Consider the following 27977-nt stretch of genomic DNA (forward strand, 5'->3'; position numbering starts at 1 on the left):
TTAATTTATCTATTCACTTAAACTATCTATTACCTTTTATATTTCTTATATTTATCTATTCTAGATTAATATATTGTACATTATAATTATTGATGTGTCTTAAAAAAATAGTATCTTAAAAAATTTATTTATATTTATTGCTGTTAAAAAAAGAGATCTATCTTGATTTATTTTGATTATATGTCATCAAAAGCATTATTTTTTTTATCGTAAAATTTTTATATATTTCAATAATTGTTTCAAAAATATAATTATTAAATATTTATTAAATATGATATTTATACTTTTAGTCTTAAAGTCTAAATAAAATCAAGGATATCAAGGTTTAAATATATTTATTATACAAATTTATTTTAAAATCAGAAAAAAATTCTCTTCAAATCTCTCTTCTCTGCAATCTCTCAAAATTCTGAAAAACACATGCATGTATATTGGGTATAGTTGACAACGTGTAAATAGGGCATGTTTTAAAAAGATCATTATCTATTAATTTACATTAGATAGAAATTAGATAAGTGTGAAAGAAATGTCAGTGCAACTTGTTTCGCAAATTATGATGTGAAAACGTATAATGATACATGTACTTGATATAATAATATGTACTTGATACATTGCAAAAAGATCTTATTGATAGTTGGAAAGTATATGCTCATTAAAAAATTGTTTAATATATGACGCCTTCATCATAACACAAGACATATTTTTCACATTTACAGAATAATGTAACAGAAAGAATAATTTTTGGAAAGTAAAATTTTTTATTCTTGAGTTTATTTCTTAAGTTTATTATTTTCGAGTTTTTTATTAAATTCCAAAATTTGAACAATATTTTACAAGTATATCCTTGTGATTCTTCATTAATAAATTAAATGTTATTTTTGTAGCATTGAGATATTTTAATTGAATATCTCTCATAATTTTGTAAAGAAAACTTTGGAGTTTTTGTTACGTACAATATTAAATAAAAATATTTTTTAATTTTTTTCATACATAAGAATATTATATAATAATCTCGAATCTATAGGAATAATCTATAAGAAAAATAAGAACATGTAACATTTCAAATGAAACCTTTTGAAATATATTCCATAACGTAGCTAATATAAACACAGATTTCTTTTAACTAGAGATAAAGAATACTCATTTAAAAAAATCTGTTCCATTGAATCATCATTGAAGCCAAACATTTCGATAGACAAACCAAGGATTCCGGAACATAGATAATTTATTAATAAATAATTTAAAATTATTTCGTGGAAACGTAATACGTTATGGAAACAATACGTACGATAAACATAATAAATAATTAAAAATTATTCCATACACTAAATTATTCCACATTTTATATAATGTTTACAAAATTATTTCCAATTATGATAAAAATATAAATCCAAAAAAATATAAAAAAAGAACTACTCATAACTATTTTCCATGAGCACTATTTGGTATTTAATAATTAATTATAACACACATAAAAGAGATCTATTAAGATTTATTTATTTATTTCCCTTCTTTCTATAATTCATACTATTCTCCAGAGAAGTTATCCATTATTCAACAAGAAAAAATGGAATAAATATTTTAATTGTCAACAATTTCGCGTGTGATTAAGAAAATCTATAAAAGGGAAAAAAGAGGAACTTTAGACGCGCTAACTTAAAATCTAATCGGTTAGATCATATCTGATGCAACTTAGCGTGGCGCTTAATCACTCGTTTCTTGGGACGAGCAACGTCATATCTTTTGTATCGCGCTGGCTTTTCATGCGTAAAGGCTTTCGCATATAAAAAATTATTAGTCGTAATCGTAAATCTGTAAGAAAATTGACTAATTGCAGTCGATTATTTTTCTTGCTATCGGAGAATAATCGACTGCGATTGGTCAGTCTTTTTTCGGACTTACGACTACGACTAAAAATTTGTTACGTGCAAAGGCCTTAACACTGAAGTTCATCGAGGTCTGATAATTTCGCGCGGCGCGCGACGTGACGCAGTCAGTTGCACCGCGACGCCGCGCGCCGCGCGAAGACGCATCCCCACTACCGGCACGCGCAGAGGGGCGGTGCTTCGCTGTGTATAAGAGACAACCTTCCGAACCGATTAGCAAAGTTCCCCAAAACACACGTAACACCACACTTTTCCATGCCAACCGAGCCGTAAGAATATAGCGACCGGATGATCGAAGAATTGACACGAGGCGCAAACGACAACAAAGCGGCACGTTTTTGAAGACACCGACCGGGAGGAAGAAAGATAAAAAGAAACAGCGAGGATTAATCGAGATTCTTGAACCCGATCTCAATTGACGGATCATCAGGAATTTGACATCCCACATTGTTTAAAGAGTAACGACATACAGGACAAAAAGGAGAATCGCGATTGCGAGAAAAGGACAAAGACAGAGAAAGAGGGAGGCAAAAATATCGATTTCTTACGAAAAGGAATTTCTTCATCGTGGTGGGACTCTTTCCCCGGTAGCTTTTCGAACGAATTCGTAGACAAGAGCAACAGGAGAGGGAAACCGATAACTATACTATCGCCGACACCGGAGCCGGCATAGTGCGGTGGAGGTGGTGAGCCACGGAAACGGATTGCGAGCCCGCGAGAACGGTCTCATTTAGGCTCCGGTTGTTCCCTACGTCACGTCTCGAGGGTGCGTAACACCACGCAACGTCCGCACACCGGCTCTCACCCGTCGTACGTACGCACGCATCCATCCATCCACCCATCCATCCAATCGACCGATCAACCAACCAACTACGCACACAGGAACGTCGATTGTATTAAACGTAATACGGTACTGAAGGCAATCGATCGAAAGCGTCCAAGGAGAAAGCTATCGTCTGGCTACCGTCGACGTCAACGGCGCGACGTTCTGTCTCACACAGTGCCCGGAGTCGGCTGCTGTCACAACAAAGCCACGTGTGATCGGCTGCGACGTATGCGCGCGCGCGCGCTCGCGCGAACGATTACGACGGAGTACGTACGTCGCACGCACGCTCGCACGCACGCACGTACACACGCACGCGCGTAACTCACGTACGCGTTCACCTGCGTACGCGTAATCACCTACGCACGCGTCCACCGGCCGATCGACGCTCACTGCCGCGCCGGTCGCGCATCGACGAGACCAAGCCGACGGCTGACCGCCGTTTCATCGGCGTCGCCCGCGAGGGGCATCGCAGAGAGCCAGCCCGGAACAGCCGGAAGTACTTTACTCGCCAAGATAAGCGGCCGGTAACCTACGATAATCACGACCAGGATCTCGCGTCAAGCCACAAACGACGACGACAACGTCCAGCAGCTGATCGTATAAGACACACCGACGATCGCCGACACTTGCCCGTGAGAGACGCGGCGGGGGAGCGTGAAAAAGACATATAGCCGCACAGCGTTGCGCTCGCCGATCTCGCCCCTACCCCCCCCCTACCACACGACGACAGGATGCCCGGCTTCCAAAGGAGGCAGATGATGCAGCCATGGCCCCTATGCCTGCCGCCTTTCGCGAAAACGAAGGTAAGACCCCGCCCGTGCGCTGACCACCCGGAGTGCGAACCCGCGCACTCCCGGCGCCCGCGTTCATCTAGGTTTCTCTCCGCGGCGGTTTCTGCCGCGTCCGGTTTCCGCGCTCGCCGTCCTTCTCTCCCGCCTCGGCGCACCCGACGATCACCCTCGTTCGCTCGCTCGCTCACACGCTCTTTCTCTCTTTTTCTCTCTTTCCCTCGTTCTCCATCTCCTCTTGTGCGCCTACCTACCTCTTCCCCACCCTTAAGCCACTGGAAATTTCCATTGCACTGGTAGCAGATGTCTGCCGCTTTTACAGCGCGATTTTTTTTCAGCTTTCCGGCCCGCGATTCTCTTTCCCGACTTGTCCTCTTCTCTCCTCTCCTCTCCTCTCCTATCTCTCTTTTTCTCTCTTTTTCTCTTTTTCTTACTCTTTCTTCTCCTTAAATCATTTCATTGTCTAATCCGAGTAGATTTTCATTTTCTTTTTGCTGTCTAAATGAGAGATGGCTGTAAATAGCAATATCTGTCTCTTTTAAGCAACTAGAATTCACAAAAAATTAAAATATTGCAATGTAAGCTGTATGTGTTAATCATCGCATCTTTGTAAATCTGAATGCCGCGAATCTCTTCTATATTTCGCTTTCCGAAATATAAAAAAGAGATTTATAGTATATATAATAAAGAGAATATTTTGCTTCGCAGCGTCGAAACATTTTTATCGTGATTAATTTATCCCGTTATTCTCTACAACAATTCGCACGTACTCGATCCTGCTGATCTCTCCTGCGCTGCTCTTATTGTCTCGTGCCTGCAATTCCCGGCTATGACTTCGAAGGATCTATATTTAACGAGCGAGAATCGCATATGTTGGCTCGGAAAGTCATGGCCTATAGCGATCCTTTCGATCATGAAATCGTGTTACGTTACATTACGTGCTTTTACAATGAAAGAAACATCGAGATTTGAGTTTTATCATTCAAGTTGATCTTAAAACAGCACGGGTTCTTTTGAGAAGGACATTTCGAATCGTCCATTATATTAATGTTGTTTCATTTTGTCGAAAAGTTGGAGAAAGAAGCGCGAATATGTGTAAAAAAAAAAAAAAAAGGTCGGAAATAGATATCGATCTAATTTTGCCTCATCCAATTCCCGGTACTTGCAAATATCGAAGCTACCGTTCGATTCGACGCGAACGAAATTTATTCTCGCGTGGCGCTTTGAACATCGAGATCTTTGCTGCTCGCCGAAATTATACCGGTTTCGGTCCCCCGGAGGGAAAAGTTTCCACGGGACACCTAAAGTCGCGCTCGCGCAAAACTTCGCCGAGTGATTTCAGCCGAGACCTGATCATTTTGAGTAGTATAGTTATTTCGTTAACGACCGCAATAGTTTTCACTGCTCGCCTAACGATCGGCGTTATTTCGCATGCAGCTCATATGCCTCGCGGAAATATCGATCGGCATGCGCGCGCATCCGGCGTGTAAGGCCGAAGGAAGTCGGACGGTACCATAATAAATTGTTCACTCGCGAGCAACGACGCAAGTTGCGCTGTATTTCGACACGCGAAGAGACAGCGGATTATTATGCACGAATGATCACGCAAAAAAGCCGAGTCAATCCATAAAATTAAAATAAGTAATCAGTTGCGCGCGTGTGCAGTTGAGCGCGTGCTATCGATACTACGTCGTCGGAACGGACTGGAATCCAGAGGAAATCTTGCGGCGACCGATTACCTGCCATGCATTTTTTCAGGGTAACTGCACAGGGTGTGGTGCGCACACTTCACGGAGAATTGCGTAACGAACGAACGAACGAACGAACGAACGAACGAGGAAATTTCCGAAAGTATCGGCTCGGCACGCGAGCACTTTATCAAAGATAAAAGAGTGAAAAGTGTGGAAAAACATCTGTTCGCTCCTCATAAGAGATTTCTGTTTTTTTTATTGGTGATTTTTTTTTTTTCATAAATCAATCGGGAGTATGTTATCTCATATCAACGACACTCAAATTTGCAAACATCCTGTCAACGGGGGCGGTTTTAAAAATAAGATAGAATACGATTCTCTATGTCGACGCGATTCTCTATGTCATCACGGAATCATTTCACAAAAAGAGAGATAAAGTAGACTTGCCAAATCAAATTTCGATTAATTTTCGAGGAATGTTCTGGTGAAATAATTAAATTAAATCGAATTCAATCAAAATTATTGACCAGTCCTGGGCTTTACGTAAATAAAATTATTTATTGTTTATATTATTTAAATAAATAGATTTAATCTTATTTAATTAGCATAACTGTGCTCTCAAATTAGTATATGTTTATATATGTATTCATATATGTATACGTATATATATATATATATATATATATATTCATATTTAAATTTTCAAATTTTTTTTGCATTTCAAATAATTGCTAAATAAAATAACAAGCAATTTCTTAATTAATTTCTTAGTTTAAAATTAGTAATAAATTAAATTATTACTAATGTAAATGAACTTCTATTATTAATGTAATAATAATTACAGTAAGTCATTTTTGGAGAAATTCATTTATATTATATAAATCAAAATAATTATTTTATACATAAATGTAAATATTATATATATGCATACACACACACACATATATATATATATATATATATATATTTGTGTGTGTATGTGTGTGTGTGTTATGTATAATTTACAATTTAATATGATTTACTTTTTTAATCATATATACAATATATAATTATATACATAATTATATACAATATATAATTACAATACAATATATAATTATATACAATATATAATTTATACTTTCCCGTATTGCTTACATAATTAAAATAATCAAGTTTAAACATTGTTTCATACTGCAAATAATTGCCCAGATCTGTTCTTGTTATAGCATCATCGGCATTGATATTCCGCAGAACAATCATCATTCATCAGAAAGATCTCGAATTTTCTCTTGGGATTGAATAATATAGCGTTATGTTCCTAGATCACCTGGATGGCTCAGTACTTATCTACCTCAAGATCAAAATATCGAAAGAAAAATATCGATATCCGACTTATCTGAAGAAACGTATTCACGTAATATACTTGTATCGGAAAAGAAGTATCGATAGCAAGGATCAAAGAAAAAAATCATATCAAAAAATATTTTGCAAATCTACATTTTTAAGTTCTTGTCGTTTCTTACATAATCCTCTTCACGTTTATATTTCTGTTTGATAACAAATCATATAAATTTTCTCCTTAACGATAAAAAAAAAAACTTTCAAAATACAATAATGAATTAATTAAAATTTCTTTTATGAACATGAGTTTGGCATTAATTAATAATGTAAAAGTATCAAATATTAAAAATTATATTATTCATATCTTACTTCTTTTATTTCGATACACGTCTAAAAATCTATGTGATAGAAATTTCGACAATAAAATGTTGATTAATAACAAGTGCTCGAAAGGAAGTTAACGAAAGTATCGATACTTTTTCCGAGGCTCTTTCATCTTTTTCACCTCACACACATTTGTAATATTGATAGAAAGCATCAATAAACCATTTGACGATGAAAATCCGACTTTATCATTAATTCTCGAAAACTGTTCGGATCCCGTTCCCGCGTTTCGGCACAGTCGGCGAGTCGACAGAGAGAGTCAGCTACAAAGCGTTATCGTCTTTCAAATTTTCATTGTATTTAATTTCTGTACACTATACAGTTTAATTACACTGTATTGACCGTACTCCGGCTCAAGGTAGACAAGAATTAAGATAGCGTTACAACGCAGACAAATTTAATTTCGTTTCGCGATCTATGCCGCAACTACTACGCGTCAATATATCGTCTAAAATATCAAGGACGACCGGAAAACTTGCAGATATCTCGTCGTGGATAATAAAATGTATATATATATATATATATATAAAGTGTCGCGCATATTCATCCGCTTGAAAAACAGAAAAAAGAATTATTTAAGCCAAATATCAATTAAAAGTCCGATGCACTCTTTATGGGCCAAGGCAGGCTCGAGCGATTAAGTGACTGCAGGAAGTATGATATAGCATTTTGAACTATTGACATATTTTCGAAATTATAATCAAAATAGAAACAATGACATATTCGATAAATCCTTTTTAAGCTTTAGTGATAGAGTATAATAAGCTAATTATATTAACATACCATTTCATTCGTACATATTTAAAAAAAATTACGCTTGGAATTGAGTTTTCTCTTTTCGTAAATAAATTACGTACATCATTTAAATAAATAAAATTAAATATGAATGTATTAAGAGAGGAAAGCTGCAATTATTTTATATGCAAGCTGTATGATAAATTTTTATCCACTTTGAATCCATTACTACAAAACATCGCGTAATAATGCTCAAGGTGCAATTAGATTATTATTTAATTCGACACTGCTCCAAAACATCAACTATAATAGATAATCGATTCAAATTCAATGAATTATCATCGTATTATCGACTTTACAACGAACGCATTTGATACAATCTCTTCTCTATCAATTTATCAGTACGCGCTGACTGTTTTACTCGAACGCAAGACGGGTTGCTACTCTGCATAAAAGGGGCTAGTTCTAGTTACATACATAAATATTATAATAATTTTAAATCGTAAGAGGATATATTAATACATTGATAAAATCTTACTAGATAAAATTAATGATCGCATACCTCTAGGACGAAATTAGTTCAATTTTAAATAATTAAGTGTATAAATTGAAAGTAATACAACTTAGATAATATAAATTAGATAAGTGCAGCTTATAATGATAGAAATAGCAAGAATTTTAATATCATTTGAAAACGATGACAAATCATTCAATAGTAGTTAGAAAGATTTAAATATAAATTTTAAAATGTCCAAACAAATAATTAATTGCTGTCTCTCTTCTGAATGTTTAAAATATTCGAGAATTTTGCTTATTTATGAATATAAATACACAAATAATATCAGAAATAATCAATATGAAAAAAAAAAAAAACAATAACGTAACGTGACAGTCATAAATCAATCATGTATTTAAAAACAAATAGTATATCAAACGGAAGAGAAAGCGAGAGAAAGAGAGAGAATTTAAATAATCCCTGAAACAATATCTCATATTGTCAATTCATCGATCTGCACTTTGTTTGCGATGTAGAAAATATCGCACGTAAAACGATAATACATCAACTCAGTATCGTTATATTCTATTAATATCAGAAATATCGTTTAAAAAATTCTAGGACACATTTGATGTCACGAACAATTGTTTTTATTGAACAAAATTTTTCTTGCGATTTCTCTTTTCTCTTTTGAAGAGATCTTTACATGCGGAAACACTCTCGAGACGGATGAATCACATTACGGTTTCACGTGCATCGTAATTTTACGTGCATTTATTATAGATATTCCCAAATAGGAAATAATAATAGAACTTGCGCGTATCTCCCGATAACGCATCTCTCTTAGTTACGCCATAAATCATCGCGAGCTTAAATGACAGCCGAGATATCACGATGCAATCGTCATTATCATTCATTATTAATTCTTCTTACTCCGCCATATTGCCTTGCGCGAAATAATATATTTCGATCAGGAAGACGTGAGAAATGCAGTCGACTTATCTTCACGTTAATTGTCTCACGGACGCAGCGCTAAAATGCATCAGCAACAGTCGTCGCAAGTGTCCACGCCGCCGGTACGTTATTGCTCTAAAATCTCCAGAGACAACTCTTTTAAATGCACAGAGAATGATGCTGATCATTGCGAAAACGCGAAGGAAATTATCACACATATCTGCATCGCACGGACGAGATGATATAATAATAGAAAAAAAATAGCTATTCTATATATATATATATATATATATATATATATATATATATTTATATATTTATAAAAAATTCTATTTAACAGAATAATATCCTAAAATTATTATTATATTTATCAATTAGTTTATTATTATTTTAATTCAGTATTGATCAATTAGAACGTGTTTAAAATTAGAACCTTAATACAAAGAGAGACGAAGAAATTCGCGACGAATGAAAATGAAAGATCTCGTCCACGCGGTGCAATACCATGTTGAAATTCCGATGTTGATTCTTATTGCTCGTTGCATTCTTCTTCAACGCGCTATTTTAGAAGATCATCATCGGATCAAAGCATCTTTTATTTGCCTGCGTTACTTGCCTAGGTCATGACAACAGAAGAATCTTAAGATGAATCATAAGCTTTACATGAGAATTAAAATCATTAAATAATTTAAAGTAATTAAATCTAATATTCATATATATTTTTATAATTTAATTCAAGAACTTTGTAATTGTTCAATATTAATTTTCTATCAATCTTGAATTAAGATAATTATATAAATTATCAGATGTTCTAAACTAAATAATCAAAAAAATTTTATTTAAAATTTAGAATATATTTTCGTTACAAATGATATATTTTCTATATTTGTTCATATACTTCAACGTTTTAATATACTTTATAGCAGTGTACACGACATATGTAATTCAGTAGCGTATGCTGCGCTTTTATTCTCACGCTTTTATTCACGTGACATGTGATTGCATCGCGGCTGTCATGCGCATGCCAAGGATTAAGGATGGAATCACGATTTCCGGAAAGCGAACTCATAAACTTAAAGACATATACGATATGTTACGCGATGCATCATTAGTGTTGTTTGGCTTTTCTTATTATCTGTAGTAATAAATTTTAAGATAATATTTGCATCCTACTGATAGTTGCATCCGACTGATTTAATATGAATTTGCTATTTTTTTTAAATTAATCAAATGGTATTTAAATGGTATTTAAATCAAAAGTGATGAAATATTAATTAATATAATTGTTAAACTATCAACGAACATCATAATAATTTACATTAACAAAATTATTAATTTTTAATAATTATAATTTTACAATCTGCATTAACAGAATTATAATTTTTATAATTTTATAATAAAATTTAATAAATTTATGATAAATTTATCATAAATTTTACATTTACTAAATATGTACTTTATATGTACTTAATATTATTTATTTATTATAATATTATTTATTTATTTCATCACATACAAGAGACAAACATACATTGTTACACCATGAATAAAATGATAAAGAATTCAAAGAAAAGATCAAAACGTACCACATTGGCAGACGTCCACAGAGTACAAAAATAACATCATTTGAACGAAAGATGGGATTCTATATTGAGAAGCACTAAAAATATCTTGCGTGGGCCGTGTGGCTGATTTAGAGAGAAATGAGCGATTTCATTCCAAGAGCTATCGGGTACAGCCTTGCGTAATGTAGTTGAAGACTCGCGTTCAAGGTTATCCGGAAAATTTTCTGCCGTTATCACTCGGAGATAATTAACTTGAACATTTAGAAAAAATATATTTGAAAAATATTTGAATATAAAATCAGAATGTCTAAAGGAAGCTTCAAAGACAAGATCGTCTTTTAAATCTTTATATAATGCTCTCATGTTTTATATTGCCGGAAATTAATTGTCCCGCATCAATACATGACATATTAATATTCAATATAGAGGAAATAAATCTTTTCAATTTGTATTTTTTGACTATTTCAATAGAGCTATTTTTAGTTACGTGATCTGTATTAATAAAATTTTGAATTGTCAAACGTATAAAGCAAATAGAAATTGAGTATGATAAATATATATTTAAGACGGTTAAACGAGTGAAATGTATGGATATACATTATGATAATAAAAATAAAAATAATTCACGAAGAATATATTGCAAACAAATTTCATCAGATAATTAAATTTTTATAAAATCCTTGCAAAACAGAAATAACAAAATTGACTTAACCAAAACCTTACAGATAAGTTTTTGACATGTATTATTGAATACACTCTATACAACTATAATCGATCTAAGCTAAAATGAAATTGAGTTATACATATCACTGCTATTCCTGAATATTTTAAATCCGAATAGAATATAGCAACAATTGATTTTTGTAAGTTAGATAACGCTCAATTTTATATATATATAACTGTGCATGATAACAATATATTTCATGTTACGAAACGTTCCTTCTAATTTATAACACCGATTACGTTTGATCGCGTGATGAAAATTATATTATAGCAGATACATTATAGGCAGAATTATACACTCAGAAAGAAAAATATTTTTTCTTGAGTCGTTGCTAGAAGAGAGGATTTACAAGAATACGGGCACAAATTATATAAAGCGGAAATATTAACTTTTTCTGTCCCTACACACAAAAAAATATTATATTTAAGTAAATACTTGTTTTAAGTATTTCAAAAGTTCATATATCCAAATCTATCATAAGTTCATTGTAAGCATCAAATTTATTCAAAATATATTCTGAATCCTAGCAAATATAATACTTAAGTACAAGCAAATATAATACTTAAGTAAAGAATATCAAATTAAAAAATCGATTTGTTTATTATCAAATATTCAAATTAACTAATTCTGACTATATTTTCAATAAAATTTTATAATATTATTTACAAAAAAATAAATTCTTTTTTTGTATATAAGTAGATGATAATATGATATGAGTATATGAGTTTTTCTGAAATTTTTAAAGTATATTTTAAGACTATTACCAAAAAAAAATATTTTTTGTTAAAGATAATCGTTGTTTAAGAGAAGAAAAGTAAACTGAGTACTCACTTTTCTTAGCAATAGAATGATATTTTTCTGTTTATAAGAATGGGCGTATTACAAAAATGTGTTTTGTTCTGCGAAAATTTATTTCTTTTAATTAATTTTGTTTAATTGATAACGATAAATAAATTTATGAAGCTTTGATTCTAATTTAGAAAAAAAAAAAAAGAATTTATTTTACTTAAGAAATCACATTGGTGAAGTGAGATGAAATTTCTGGAAAACATTTTGAAAAATTAATTAGTTTAAATTCTGTGCATGTTTGATAAAATCATAACTATGTGAAAAAACCTTAACTAATATTTGACACGGAAGCGATTCTCAGTTGAATTATCCCTTGGTCAACAATCGTCAGAGTCGAATGATCGTGCCGCAGTTAACTTAATCGATCGACCATATCGCGATTGAAATTACGCGCGTGGGACACTGAAACGTGTACCTAGAAAGGTCAGATATACATTATTTCTATTGTTAGTGAACTATTTTCGTCCTCGAAAGAAATCGAATGTTATTAATTATATATCGCGTTTCTACATCTTTCTTATTACAAGATTTCTTAGTACAATTTTTCTTTAGTTAATAAAACAACTAAATTGATTAGATCTATCTTTTATTTAATCTTAAATTAACAAAAACAGTACTATTTTCTTGTACTAAATATTTCATTATTTTTTTTTCAAAAAAAAAAAAAATATATATATATATATATATATATATATATATTTAAATTTTGAGCATCTGTTTTAGTTTAATATGGCAAAATTAATTAAATACGAGTTTTATTAATTTGAAATTTTATTAATATGTATTAATATTTTGTGACATTATAAAATGTGTTCATTAATTGCTCCGATATAATTCATTATATTTTCCAAAAATTCATTTTATTTATTCTGCAATTTATTACTTAGAAATATTCATATTAAGTTTGTGGATATTAATATTATTATTATTGTTATATTAGATAACAAAATAAGACTGTATTTGATTATTATCTAATATTCATTGTAGATTTAATAGACTTTGCATGTATTATCTAATGTTTTTCTTAATAGAATTAAATCATTCATATAAACTCATTATGATACTTAAAACCTTCAGCATAAACAAAAAAAGCGGGAATTCCAAATAAACGTAAAGTATCTTTAATTAAGAGATAAATATCTTTATTTTCATGATAACGAAAGCTCTATAGTGTATGAACGATTGTGACTAACAGTTGATTGAATTAGAGAATCGCAATTTTGCGCCGAAGGTTAAGCATTTCATTAAACTAGATATGTTGTTCTAACGTAACAACTGGATTATTCGCAATCTGATTTTCAGATTTATAGTTTCAGACTTTTGGAATTCTATTTGAGATATTTATTTTTAATTGACGAAACAGAAATATTGAGATGATTAAAAGATGATTGAAAGAATATCATCAATTCTTTATGTCTATTAACTTTGCAATTGCCATTGTATTTAAATGATTTTCTCAAATTAAAGATTTAATTGTCTAAAAAAACATCAGATCTTTCATTTAAAAATAACAATTTTGTGATTATAAAGTTTTATATTAGAGACATCATACGTTCATTGCTTATTCTTTAAAAAAGTGTTTTGAAGAAAGCAGCATTGTACAAGCTGTCGATGCTACATAATTACAAGTGACACGTAATCCGAGCATAATTTTTCGTGAACTAAGAAATAAGCATATTAGAGCTTTTTTCTATAAGAGCACACAGAACCGAACTCCAAAGAGCAAGCTGACAACATTACGTCAAACGCTTGGTTTTCCTCCGAAACGTCAGAGTTCATATCGTATATGTATGTGAACTTTACCTCGCCATGTAAGAAGCACGTGATGACCGCGAGATAAACAAACGATTTTTCGACACAATAGCTATGCCAACGTGATAAAAAAAAGTATGATATCACACGCCCATACAAAGGAAGATCTATGCTTCACGCTGGACTGGGCAGGAGCTCTAGGACAATTTTTATATACGTCCGACTATCGATGCAATGTTCCGCTTTAACGTTCAGCCTTCAAGACGGATACCGTAAAATTTAATAGTGCCTTATTTTTAATAGAAGGGGCACGAATCGACACTTCGGGTGTCTATTTAACGATTTTATCGCACTGATTTATTCTCAGTGTAATACTACCGATAGAATACAACGACAAGACTTGCGATTGTGAGCGTTTGTAAGTTAACGTAGCTTTAAATTGTATTTGACAGGAATACAATTACATAAAAAACATAAAAATGATATATATAACTATAATATATTCGGTACTATATACATAAGATACAAAAGAATAAAAGATAAAAGACAATTAGAACTAGCATAAAACAATTAGGGAGAGTTTGTAGATTTGTACTATTCTTTCTCCGCTATTCTATGCGAAAATTGTATGAGAAAACAACAGTTTGTAGTAATTTTGGTACAACTGTCTTTCTCTTTAATTATTCATAAAAAATTCATAAAAGTTATGAATTTTTTTCAACAAATTTTTTGATCTATTAATTATCCAACATCACTTGACGCGACTATCGTTACATCGATATTAAAGCTTTGTAACTGCCATCATTTACCTAAATTAAGATTACTTTTAGTTAAATTAAAAACTGATCTTCTACAAGAATAAAAGAATACACATAAACATAATTAAAGAGAAACGACTACATAAAAGCGGAAGATAAATTGTACACGGAATATGTCAAAAATATTAATCTAAAAAAGTATGTATTTATCGACTTTTCGGAGTCGTCAGCTTCTGTTGGATTATGCAATAAAATTGATCGTTATCCTGAATTATGGTATAATTATTATACTAAATTTCGGTTCAAGGATTGAATTGGACAGATCTCTTATCACGGAACAATTTTACGTAAACACGAACTAGAGAAACATTCGCGATGGCGTACTCGTCATTAGTAATGGAGTTCAAGACAGGTTATCATCAGTCAGGGGTAAAAAAGTCATCTAATCTTCGACCGGGCTCTATCATCAGCTTGGCTCTCTGCTACTGGCTTTTCGTCATTGGTTCATTCGATAATCACAACATTCTTTCTTTCTTTCTCGCTCACTCTGTCTTACTCGCGTTATTCACCCTTTACTTTTTTCTTCCTGCATATGATTTGACTCCCTCTCTACTTTAGCGTCATTTTCAACGCAATTCTTGATAAAGCCATTCTTGAAAACAGTATAAATAGTTCGACCGTAATGTTTCATCCCTTTGAGTGAACAGCCAAGCGAATAAACGGACGATTTATTTAACGGTAAACGCGATTTCGTTTTGTCTTTTGTGTCTTTTTATATTTCTTGTATCTTCTTAGCATCTCACTTCTTATCTAGTAAACTCTTCAGTGTATAATTTTCATATTCTATCTTTTACGTGGATTTCCTATCTGATAAGATCTTTTCGAAAAATAATTAGTGAAAATTTTGAAAATTTCCAAGTGAATGTCTGTGTCAGAAACATGTAAAGGTGTCGTGAAAGAATTTAATAATAAAATTTTGAAGAAACATAAGAATTCTTTGCAAATTTTTATTATTGAATCTTTATTTTAAAAGATTATAAGTAAAGTACAAAATTTAAGTATACTTTCGGTACCTTTTAAAATACGATATATTTTTTTTTATCATTTTTAATTAGAAATTCTTGCTCGAATTTACATTCATTATTAATGTAATCTGTTTACTACGCGTGAAACTTTATCGCGAAGAGGAACAGTCGAAGTCTGGTAATGTCCAGTTTGGTTTTACTTTTGCAGTTATCTCTGGTTTCAACTCGTACATTTTCACTCATTCTTGCGAAAGACTTGAAGGCATTAAAATTTAAAGAAATAAACAAAAATGTTTTGTTCATTTTCCTGATTAATAACGAATCAACAATTGTTTTTTCGCAATAAAAAACTTTGTGTATTCTATTTAAATCTTACATTATTATTTACATATTTTCTTAAAAAAAGTTTTGCTTATGAATGCACATCAATATTTTCTTTCGTCTTTTATTTTAAAATCTATCTATCTCGTCGCGATTTTAAAAAATTGTGGAATTCTTCTAATATATCATTAAAATGAATCATAATTCTGTATTTCAGGAGCGCAGCGTTCTGTCCAAATCCCACACGAGGATATCCCCGATCATTATACCTTCTCCATCCAATTCTGGGTCCGCCCTAGATTGTTCGTCGAATACCACCCTCGTGACGAACACCAGTCCCTTCAACAGCCAGACCGCTCTTATCACCGAGAAGAAACACTTTTCTGGCGACGCTGGCAAAAGATCCAATCACTATTATGCCGAAAATTTAAGGAACAATCATCAAAAGGCCCTAAACAGGTCGCGGATTTACGATCCGCTCAACAAAGACCAAGACGTCGATTACAAACAACTAGATCCGTTGCTACCGAGCGAACAAAGTCCAAGCATTAAAATCTCCATGGATTCTCAGGACATAAAATTGCCGAAAGACGTGGAACCCATCCGACTGCCATCCACAGAATTTCAGAAAGAACCCAAACCATCTTGGTTGCGATTTGCCGCCCAGGTAAGTTTTCATTTATATTTTTCGTAAAATTAGAAGAGATCCATTTCCAAGAATAGATTTTTCAGTAATTTAGAAATGATTGAGTTTTAAAATAGGAAAGATGCAAAAACCTTTCTTTTTATTAACAGGAATAAAATTAAACGGAACTGTGGTTAAAATATTATAATGAAATCAATAATGATATTGCTTATTCTGAAAATACTGTAAACTCTGTTTCGTAATATGAAATTCAATCGGCAAGGCAGAACGTTATCAATACGAGCAACTTTCATTGGCAAAAATAGAAAATTATGAATCATGCATTAAATTTCTAAAACAATTATCGATATCGATAATTATCTCGCAAGAAAACTTTGTATGTGTTTTTCGCATATAATAACAGTATTGCCTCTATTTATTATTGGGCAAGAATATTTTCATTAATTATATATACGTACAAATCATCCAGTGCGGTCTAACTTCTGATTAGACTACAATACATCCAATTATTGCGGATTATTCATGTTTATTAACTGAGAGTATTTCTTCCTTTTTTACTATCGGGAATCATGTTCTTGAGAATAAATTATTAGATGTAAAGATATATGCATCCTACATAGTAGTACAACCACATGTACGGTCCGTCAGATGCCGCATTGATTCGTAACTCTTCATTTTTTACGCGCTTCGCGAAAATTTCAATAGTCTAACATGTTATTTGTCTACAAAACATTATATTTTTTTCATCTTCTTCAAAAAAATCCAATAAATTAAAAATGATAAAGTTATATTATATAAATTTTTATATTGTATGAAAGTTATCTTATATATCGATATTTTTTTGTTTTGTATTTCACAGTAGATCGTAAAATAGTTAACTTAACATATCATTAATTATTAATAAATATTTAAATAAATAAAATATTGTTCATTTATTGCTATATTTATATTATGAAAGCAATCTTATTAGTTGATTTAAGTTATATATAATATTTATCTGTTTGTGTTTATATCGAATTTTATGTTCATAATAAACATATTAAAAATTATGCCAATATTGAGAAAACGCATTTTTTTTTTTAATATTTATATAAAGCCAAAATAATTCTTGTTATAACGAAACTAATTAAGTATGCAAGTTGCAACATTCCCATATTAAACATTTTCTTCACATGCGTAGAACTTAATTATTACGCATGTCGCGATCAAAATAATCGGCATAATAATAATTGCGAGAACAAGAGAGGACATACGGAAAGCAGACGCAACCCTGTAACAAATATTGCAACCTTGTGCAATACTATATACTTTTTCTTATTATCAACATTCATTGCCAACAATCAAATTTCTTAATTGCTATTACAATATTTTGCCTAAAAAATATAAAACATTTATTTAAAATTCACATATCGAATAAAACAACTGTTAAGTAACATACAGGACATTACTAACGTAGAAAACGTTAAAAAAATCTGCAATAAAAGGATTGTAAAGAACATGTTATGTATGTTTATATCAATACAAAAGAGAGGTGTTTCAATAATTAAAAAAAGTGAAATTTCTAGACGTAATTTCTAGACGTTTTTCTATTGTTTTTTCGTTGCTAGCGAATTCGCTGGAAAGTTGACGAAATAATGATCTCATCTTAATTGGATCTAATCGCAATAAGAAAAAATCCAATTTTGATATTAATTGAAGAAATGATAGAATAACGCTCTCATCACATTAAATTATGATGAATCAACTGAATAAATAATAAAATATTTGAGTCTTTGTTGAGTAATACACACATTGCATACCGTATCAATAAAGTTTTTATTATCAATATAATCTTTATTGATACAGTAAACACAATGTGTCAATAAAGAATATATACAGCATATATAAATAGAGAATATAATGTGTTACGTGTGTTACGTACATATAGGATTCTATAAATTTTCTAATACGACATCATAGATATTCAATGTTATTCTTCATTTTAAATATAACAAATTATTGAATCATTAATAAATAATCCTTCAATCTGTCAATATTTATAAATTATTTGTCTTTTTCAAATATTTAAAAACTCGAGGAGAATATAAATACAGGAAAAATAAACATTTCGAATGTGCTTTCGAAAAACAACACACAAATATCACAAAACGAGAAAATTATTTAGCGTCATTATGGTTTTCATGTTGAACATACATCATATTTCTTTCGAGTTATAAAAGTGCTCCTGAAAATATCGAATTACGTGTTGCCCCCCCCCCCTTCTTCATCCCTCTATACGAAATTGAAATCGTGTGTTTACTTCGAAGGCTTAAGACAAACGTGTCAAACTTGTCAAATTGACGATCCATCGTACGATACATCGTACGATATATTCTAGAAAATAATAATTATGAAATTTGCGTCGACGACTTCTGGTTTGCGAGAAGGGATGGCCGGCCCCCAGCATCGTTCTCTATATAAGATCACCCGACACAGTCCAAGTGTCAATAGCTTGTTTTATACTGTGACATCGAAAACTTCCATTCACGTCAGCGCATAATCGATATCCAGTTCGTCGATCATCGATTAAGTCATCCAAATCGATTTCGGAATCTGATCACAGCTATCAATTTCTGATAGATATTTCTCACACGCGCAAGAGTGAGATTCTCGTCTCTCCTTCGTGTCTGATCAGAATTCTCAAAGAGTCAAGTCACTTCTTTCTGAAGTAATCGAATTTGTAAAGGATATCGAAATTATTTATAATCTGATTTACAAACTGATTTGAAAACGCGAGTTTTAAAATTGTGGACTTTTGGAATCAATTTACCCATCGCTATTTGATATGGTTTGAAATAAATACACTCACAACTCGAATAAGTTTTTTATATAGTGGATAATCCAATTCTGTACCTGGAACGAACAGGAAGTCCTTAATATTTCGCAATTTTGATTTCGAGCGCAAAACGTGACTGTGATCTCGTCATAATTGAAAAACATTGTTATTTGTCTCCACGAATAGCGATAAAAATCGGCTTCCTGGAAATCTTATTAGTTGAAAAATCACATTTCCGATCGAGAGTACAGAATAGTTTCGTAACAAGTTCTCAAATTTATTTGCGGTCATGAAGATTTTCCTACGAGCGGATACGCATATAAACATCGAATTGCCGGTAAACGCACCGGCAGCAAAATGCACGTTCACTCAGGTAAAAATTTAAATGTATTACATATTTTTTTATATTTTATTCGAAAGAAATCATTTCTTCACCAATTACACTAATTTTTTTCTGCATATCTGCATTTTAAAGATTTTATACAATCCAAATAATTATAAAAACCCATATATTAATGCATATATAAAAATTGCGAAAATAACTTTGAAAATAGTGATATATCTTTCCATGTGAACATCGCGAGCTTTTTAGACATGAATTCCATGACGCAAATCGCAATTTAATCGCAATTTAATCGATATTTGAATATCGATCGAATATCGATTAAATTATCATGTCGATCTCGACATCAGTGTTTCGAGATAGATTCTGTGTAAACAATAATCGTGTGCGTGATGAAAATCTATTCAGCAAGTTGATAATCATTAAAAATTATAATCATTAACAATGTACACGTAATTATTCTTATAATCACCGCAATTAACAGTTATGCAAGCGTTTATTTTCTACGCGACAAGCGTAGAGAATACATTACGATTACATTTATTCCAGTGTCTGTTTAAAATCCGCCCTACCGATTGAATTTGTTTTTAAATTACAACGTCCCTTTCGTTACAATTTAAAAAAAAATTTTTTAACTGTGCTTAAGGAGTTAAAGCTCACGTTCACATGCTTTCATAAATTTTCTCATGCTGTTTACAATTTGTTTGCAGATATTGGCTGCGTTATCGGTGTCGTTAGGCTCGATGCAGATCGGTTATGCATCCTCCTATACATCACCAGCGCTTGTGTCTATGCGCGATAATGCCACAACGGACTTCGAAGTCACCAAACAAATGGTAAGTCTAACAATCACACTGACATTTTTATAGTGCAGACCGTCCTTAACTCCTACCTTCAGCACATTCAGAATTTATTATTATTTATTAGTAGATAAAAAGACAAATTTATCAGCCTTCCATGTGAGTGTAAAATTCACTAAGAGAGTTACACGTAAAGAAAAAAATCTTCGAATAACGGTTTTATAAAACGTGTTTAGATGAGATTAAATATTCGAATATCCAATTATGCAAGTCGTACGGAGAATTATATCCAATTTTGTTGGATGCAAACAATCGTGGGATTCGGACACGGTTTCCTACTAGCATATACCAACAATTATACTGTGTTTTTCATGAACAATGTACTCATGACTCATATTTTTGCAGAATCAAAAGACTTCTTTTGGAAGATGCTAACTTGATATTTATTTGAACCTATAAACGTTATGTAAAAAAAGTAGTTTAACGTATATATATATATATATATATATATATATATATATATATATATATATATCTCATTAGTTGAAGCTATCAGAACGCTAAATATATTTTTACGACATCGTCTTCTTCTAAATCGCAATTAGATATTGCAATTGCGCAGGTTTCAGCGTCTCTCTAAAGAAATTTTAATTAAATTCACGTCAAGGAAAAATCCGAAGAAATTGTTTATCGGCATCGTACTATAAATGAATCCGAAGTGAAGACCGAAGTGACGCGAATAACAAACGGCGTAATGCGTCACTTATAAATTGTCATGAGTTACACGCGCGTACGACCTTTGTCGTTCGAAGGGTCAATGGACAATTGAAAGGTTTAACCTCAAATGCGTCATTGGCGTCTGGTCAGGGGCACGATGACCTGATTGCGTATTGGTTAAGGAATTGTTGTGCCCCAGTGGCCGCAAACGTGATTGGCTCTTTTGCTGGACACGCCGACTTTGTTGTAAGGTCTCAATATTATTACGACGTCGGAAATTGACTCCAGATATGTAAGCGAGCGTGAATAAGATGCTTCCGCATTCAAAATAAGCCTAACACGACGTAAGATATGTCGAGAACTTCGCGCTATCATATTCAAGAGCGAGAAAAAAACCAAATGATTACGTTTAATATGTTTTTTTATGTTTTTAATATACTAAATTATAATTGTTTGGAAAATGATATGTATTAAAAAAATATTTTTTTTTTATTTTAGTTATAGAAATCGGTTTTTAAAATTATTTATATATTTTCGGTCTTAATGACACACGATAATTTTCTACAATATGTTTCAAATGATATCAAGATTTAAATTTCGATATTTATTTTTAATTCTGAATGTAGAATAGTTTTTATCTTTATTGATAAAAATATAGACAAATGTAGCTACTGAATCACGCAGAGAACATTGAGGCTAACTATTTAATACATTAATTATTTAATAATAGAAATTAATAGTAATATTCTATATTTAGTAATTTGATCAATCATGAAATAAAGATTTCGTAAAGTTTCGTACGTAGTAGTAACTTAATTAAAACGCGCGGCTGAATAAGCAACCAAAATGATCGATAGTTGTCCTTCGTAATTATTTCCTTGACATTTTGCGGCTTCCCAACCTTATTAGTATTCGAAGGACCTGCGATGAGTAAAACTATGTCAGTATTGGTTTAGAATACGCCGCTGTTATTCGAGTAATTTAAACGATCGAGGGCAAAACACGTCGCATGATACAATCGACCTACATCTTATCCTATCCTATTCTATCCTATCTCGAGTTGCTGTTTTATATAATCATAATAATTTCAATTAATCGCGTAAAATATATGGAATGCTTAAAATAAAATTATTAATTATATTAAAAACTTTAAGATACTATACTATTATTATACATTCAATCAAATTATACATTCAAAGAGAAAGTTATTAAATTTTTACATTATTATCGCTCGTCTGAACATATGCAAAAATATTATGCAATTAATTTTAAAGAGAGACAAGATTTACATGAAAAATGATTGAATACTCAATTAATTTAGCGATTAGAAATTTGCCACAAACAATGAGTATTCAAGTAAAATCTTTCTAAAAATTGATTACGCAATCAAATTTTTCATATATAAGTAATATCCCATGATTTTTCTTATTGCAGGGCATGTGGATTGGGTCACTTATGCCGCTGAGTGCACTTGTCGGTGGCATCGCTGGAGGGCCACTCATCGAATATATAGGAAGAAAAAAGACAATATTTGCCACAGCGTTTCCATTTATCGGAGGTAAGATTATTAAAGTATACATAACATAAAGAAATCTTTATGTAATTAAATATAATGTAATAATACAAGGTGTAAGGAATAATTAACATAGAGTAATATCATATAATAACCCCCACTAACATCTTAAAATTATATAAATTCAATGCACGTAGCTTTCGTTATATTCCAAATTCCTATATTGAATTTAAGTACTAATCCAAATTAATATAATAATTATTATATTTTTTTGCAGCGTGGATCTTAATCATGTTTGCTCAGAATATTCCAATGATATTGGCTGGGCGCGCGTTATGCGGTTTCGCCGTAGGTATTGCTTCTTTGGCGTTACCTGTGTACTTAGGCGAAACGATACAGGCAGAAGTGCGCGGTACTCTTGGTCTAATGCCGACTGTCTTTGGTAATACTGGTAAGTGAATTAAAAAATTCTGCTCTCGACTTAATACATTCGCTGTTAAAATTTCTTCATCTAAATTTGATCTTTTTTCGTAAAAAGGGAAGTAATTTTATAATTTGTCTTAAAAATAATACAAAAAAAATATTAATGTGAATAAATATTAAATATATTACTTGTTTCTTGTTTATCTGACCAAAAAATTAAATGAAATAATTAATGAAATATGTTTAACTCGAATATTATTTTCTTAAATATTATTTTCTCGCATATATAAATGTATATTATTTATATTTTGCTCATTATATAATTTTTTATTATATCTCATAAAGATTTTGTGTTGCGCAGGAATATTGCTATGCTTCGTAGCAGGCATGTATCTGGATTGGAGAAACCTAGCAATGTTGGGTGTGTGTTTGCCACTACCGTTTATGGCTTTGATGTTCATAATTCCGGAGACACCTAGATGGTACATCTCCAAGGGAAAAACAAAGCTGTCTCGAAAATCTCTTCAATGGTTGCGTGGTAAAGACGCGGATATAACGGACGAATTGACTATGATCGAGAAATTACATCAGGAATACCTTGAACTTGAACGGACCGCTCCTCAAAACACGATCACGGAGTTGATGAAGAGTAAACATCTCAGACCTCTCCTCATTTCTCTGGGATTGATGTTATTCCAACAAATGTCCGGCATTAATGCCGTGATATTCTACACGGTGCAGATTTTCCAGGTACCTATTGATCGGTTAACTTTCTTCACTGATTCGCGAGCCTAGTATGTTCGTCTAATAATTTTTAAACATATAATTCTCAATCAAATCACGAATATGATACGACGAATATACCCGGAAATGTTAAATAAAATTCTAAATTTGAAGAAATACAAATCGATATATAGTGATAGTATAATTGAGAAATAACGCTCTCTTTTCAGGACGCTGGTAGCACAATCGACGAGAATCTCTCGACCATAATCATCGGCATAGTGAATTTCATATCCACTTTCGTCGCCGCGTCCGTGATTGACAAACTGGGCAGGAAGATGCTGCTGTACATAAGTGCCATCTTGATGATCCTGACCCTCTTTTCTCTTGGCGGATTTTTCTACATAAAATCGCTACACGTGGACGTGACAGCCTTCGGCTGGCTGCCCCTGGTCAGTTTGATTATATACGTCATAGGTTTCTCATTAGGCTTCGGGCCTATTCCCTGGCTGATGATGGGTGAGATTCTACCTGCCAAGATCCGTGGTTCTGCCGCGAGCATCGCAACCAGCTTCAACTGGCTGTGTACCTTCATTGTGACAAAAACCTTTGAAGATGTTATAGGAGTAATCGGCGCACATGGCACCTTCTGGATGTTCGGCGCCATTGTCGTGTTAGGCTTAATTTTCGTGATCGTCAGCGTACCAGAAACTCGCGGCAGGTCACTCGAGGAGATTGAGAAAAGGTTCACAGGCCCGACTAGAAGAATGAGCGCAGTTGCCAATATGAAACCGACGCCAATGTCGTGCTAGCTGCCGATCATTACTCGCATCGACAAAGAAACTCATTCGAGTAAGAAATAGGACTTCTTACGTTGTTCTTCTAAGGAAAAGATTTTCTGACAGGTATGCTTTTCCTTGAAGGAAAGTCAGAAAGTTCGAATGTTATACTTGTCTATACTTTTTTGTCGATAAAGAGGAAGCGTATGTAGCCTGTTCGCTCCGCTTAGCTCTTTCTATCTTGCTCTTATTTTCAAGATCTTCAACTTGCTATTGCGAGGTCTATTTATTACAATGAAACTATAATGAGAGCGATTCGCAGATAACCAGTAAAAAAATGGAAATAGATCTGAATAGTATGTAGAGATATACGGACAAAATGTGTTTCTCATAAGATGCATATCTCTTTTAATTAATGAATTGACGAAGCAATTAGATGAAGAGGTCCATCAATTGAAATACTTAACGTAATAGTGTTTTCTTAAAAGAAAATCAATTTTAAAAAAGTTAATTAAGAAAATCTCTGGAAAAGTTTTTGATTATACTTTTAAATTAATAAGCTTATGATATATAATAATAATGCATCATTCTCGTTTATTAGCTTCTTCAATTAGTGTTGTTAAACAGCAGATTTCGCTTTGATTTTATTTATATATATAATGTGAGAATCAGAGCTAGCGAGTTAGTGCCAACCTTGTCGAGCATCTAAATTGTGAAGCCAATTAGCTTCGTGGGATATAAATGTCTTACATATTCTTATCGCGGAAATGACGCGATATGTGACTATCAGCTGTTGACTAGGTGTGTAGCTACAATTGTTTTTTATTATTCTCGACAGAATCCTGCAGGGCCTACCTCAAATTCTGCTCTTAGAATATAGCAGATAATACTATCGTTAAAAATATATGCGTAAGTCAACGCTAGTCGTGGGCGCGTTTCTTTTTTTTTATAGTTTCGCGAAACGACGCAATTTGCGTGGGGCTGTGGTACAGTGCAGTTCCATGCGGTATAATTAATCGCCACGTGCACTTTGAATTTGAGAAGCACGCGTAATTATACTTATATGTACTTATATATAATATATATATATATATATATATATATATATATATATATATACATATATATAAATATTATACGCCGACCAAGAAGCCGGTCTTTCGAACAGGGGCGAATTTTTCGCACAATAAGTGTTAAGGTCAACTGCGTTCTCGTCGTAGCAATTATGTATTGTAAATATTTGGAGATTTGCGCCATAATAATGTTACGTATTCTGAAAATCGATGTTATTAACTTTAATCGTAGTTAGACAATAATCTTTCTACTATTTCTTTTTAATTTTTAGACAAAATTTAGAAAGAAATAGAGCGGGACAATTGAACTACGATTGTGGTTAATTAGTAGCGAAAAAATTGCTCGTAAATAGGATGATGTGAATCTAGCAGTCTAATTCCGTAATATTATCGTCATTCTCGTATTAAATGAATAATGCTTGATATTGAATGACTGTATTAATACGAGATGTGATTTTAAATATACGTACGGATCGATAAGACCTTAATTTAAGCGTTATGATAGCGATATAACAGATATATATTTTTATTCCCCAAAGGGAAGAATTATGAAAAATGAGAACGTAGTTATAAAGTCGTAGAGATAAAGTTCTTAGGAAATAGAATAATGATGGAATAGTGAGAACAAATTCAGACAAATAGTCAAAAATAGTTGAATCGCCCATGTTCGAAAGTTAGCATAAAACTGCGTCGGGCACTTGACGAGTGTTCCCGGTCAAATAATTTAATAGAAGATAATTTGCTGACAAATTGTTGTGAAAGATTGAGATATTTGTAAGAATTTATTTATACAATTTATTTAAATTATTGATATATATATATATATATGTATATATACGTATATTTTTTTATTGTATACAAACAATTTATTGCTTGAGATTAAAAACTTGAGAAGGAAAGAATTATGTATATATTAAAACAATTTTAGTCTTTTTTCATAAAAAGCGTATTAAAAATTTAAATAAATAAAACAGATTTTAAGAAATTTATATCTACAACAAATTTTAGATGTTTAAATGTTTTACATCTTTTAAAAATTTTTGCGTTACCCGGATAAAACAAAATATTTAATAGGTCATATCCAATATTGATACATAAGTTATATTTTAATTGTTATTTCGATTTACGCTACATGCGACTGGGTACACTCACAGTGCATTTGGCACAGTGCAAACTAAATGCATATCATAACCGACAACTGACGATCACGTTAGAAAGCGTTAAAAGTATACGTAATACGTTTATGAATATATGTTTTTATAAATTTATCAGAGTGTGCTTGTAGTTGCGTGTGTCCGAATCAAAGAATTCCATTAGTAAGACGTTTGTATAGATAGAAATATAAGAATGCTAAAATGTACTCTCAAAACGTTTCTCATAGTTTTTTTTAGCTTGCATGTTAAATGATTATATCTCGATAGAGAGATCATCTTTACAGCACGCGAAAGTCTTTTGTTTTTAATCGCGTAAAAGTACCGCTCGAACAAAATCCACAGCGAACTCTTTCATTTTGAAATTGTAGAACCACCATTCGAACAAAAAAATCATTCCTTTGCGATCGTGCAAAATGCAATGTACGACTCATTCTAATATCATATAGAGCAATAAGTGTACAATACATTGTTTTATATGAGAATTATATGAGTGCATTATCTTCTCCGTAGTACAATGATCAATCATAGCATTTCTTTGTTTCCCGTATTTACTGTTTATATTTGTTATTATACAAATAATATCTACCGCTTATTCATAAGCTATTTGCCAAAGCACTGAGCAATGAAGATGGCGGAATATTTTTGATAATTTAATACTCATGTTAAGTTTACAAGTAATTTGTAAGTTATGTAGTATGATTTTAAAATATATAAAATAATACTTTTATGTAAAAAATTGTTATTTCAATTTTTCACCTATTCCTTTTGATATTTTACGTAATAATAACGTCAGCAATGCTATTCAATTTTTCTATTGAATAAATGTGTATAATTGATAAGAATAAGAAAATTGAAAAATATAATAATGCTACATGATACAGAGTATATAAAAATTTATACATCAAATTACTATA

General features: G+C 31.9%; 2 protein-coding genes across 4 annotated transcripts in view; one reads left to right on the plus strand and one right to left on the minus strand.

The window, feature by feature from the left end:
• Nucleotides 1-27977, minus strand: part of LOC105430520 (RING-box protein 2) — a 45616-nt gene that overhangs the window by 14145 nt on the left and 3494 nt on the right. The gene's annotated exons all lie outside the window — the stretch shown is intronic.
• Tret1 (trehalose transporter 1) lies at nt 1932-27572 on the plus strand. 3 transcript variants are annotated; one of them, XM_089080378.1, is made up of 8 exons: nt 1937-3515; nt 9160-9205; nt 16295-16744; nt 20592-20717; nt 22833-22956; nt 23189-23362; nt 23696-24084; nt 24288-27572. In XM_089080378.1, the coding sequence occupies exons 2-8, from the start codon at nt 9167-9169 to the stop codon at nt 24867-24869; spliced, it is 1884 nt and encodes a 627-aa protein (XP_088936504.1). In that variant the 5' UTR covers nt 1937-3515; nt 9160-9166; the 3' UTR covers nt 24870-27572. The 3 variants fall into 3 exon arrangements, with proteins under 3 accessions (XP_011642411.2, XP_088936504.1, XP_088936505.1); XM_011644109.3 differs by lacking the exon at nt 9160-9205 and having other exon boundaries at nt 1932-3515; XM_089080379.1 differs by lacking the exon at nt 1937-3515 and having other exon boundaries at nt 9159-9205.

The sequence above is a fragment of the Pogonomyrmex barbatus genome, unplaced genomic scaffold, assembly GCF_055798465.1.
Source record: "Pogonomyrmex barbatus isolate J1 unplaced genomic scaffold, ASM5579846v1 scaffold3, whole genome shotgun sequence".
In the NCBI taxonomy this organism is placed as follows: Eukaryota; Metazoa; Arthropoda; class Insecta; order Hymenoptera; family Formicidae; genus Pogonomyrmex; species Pogonomyrmex barbatus.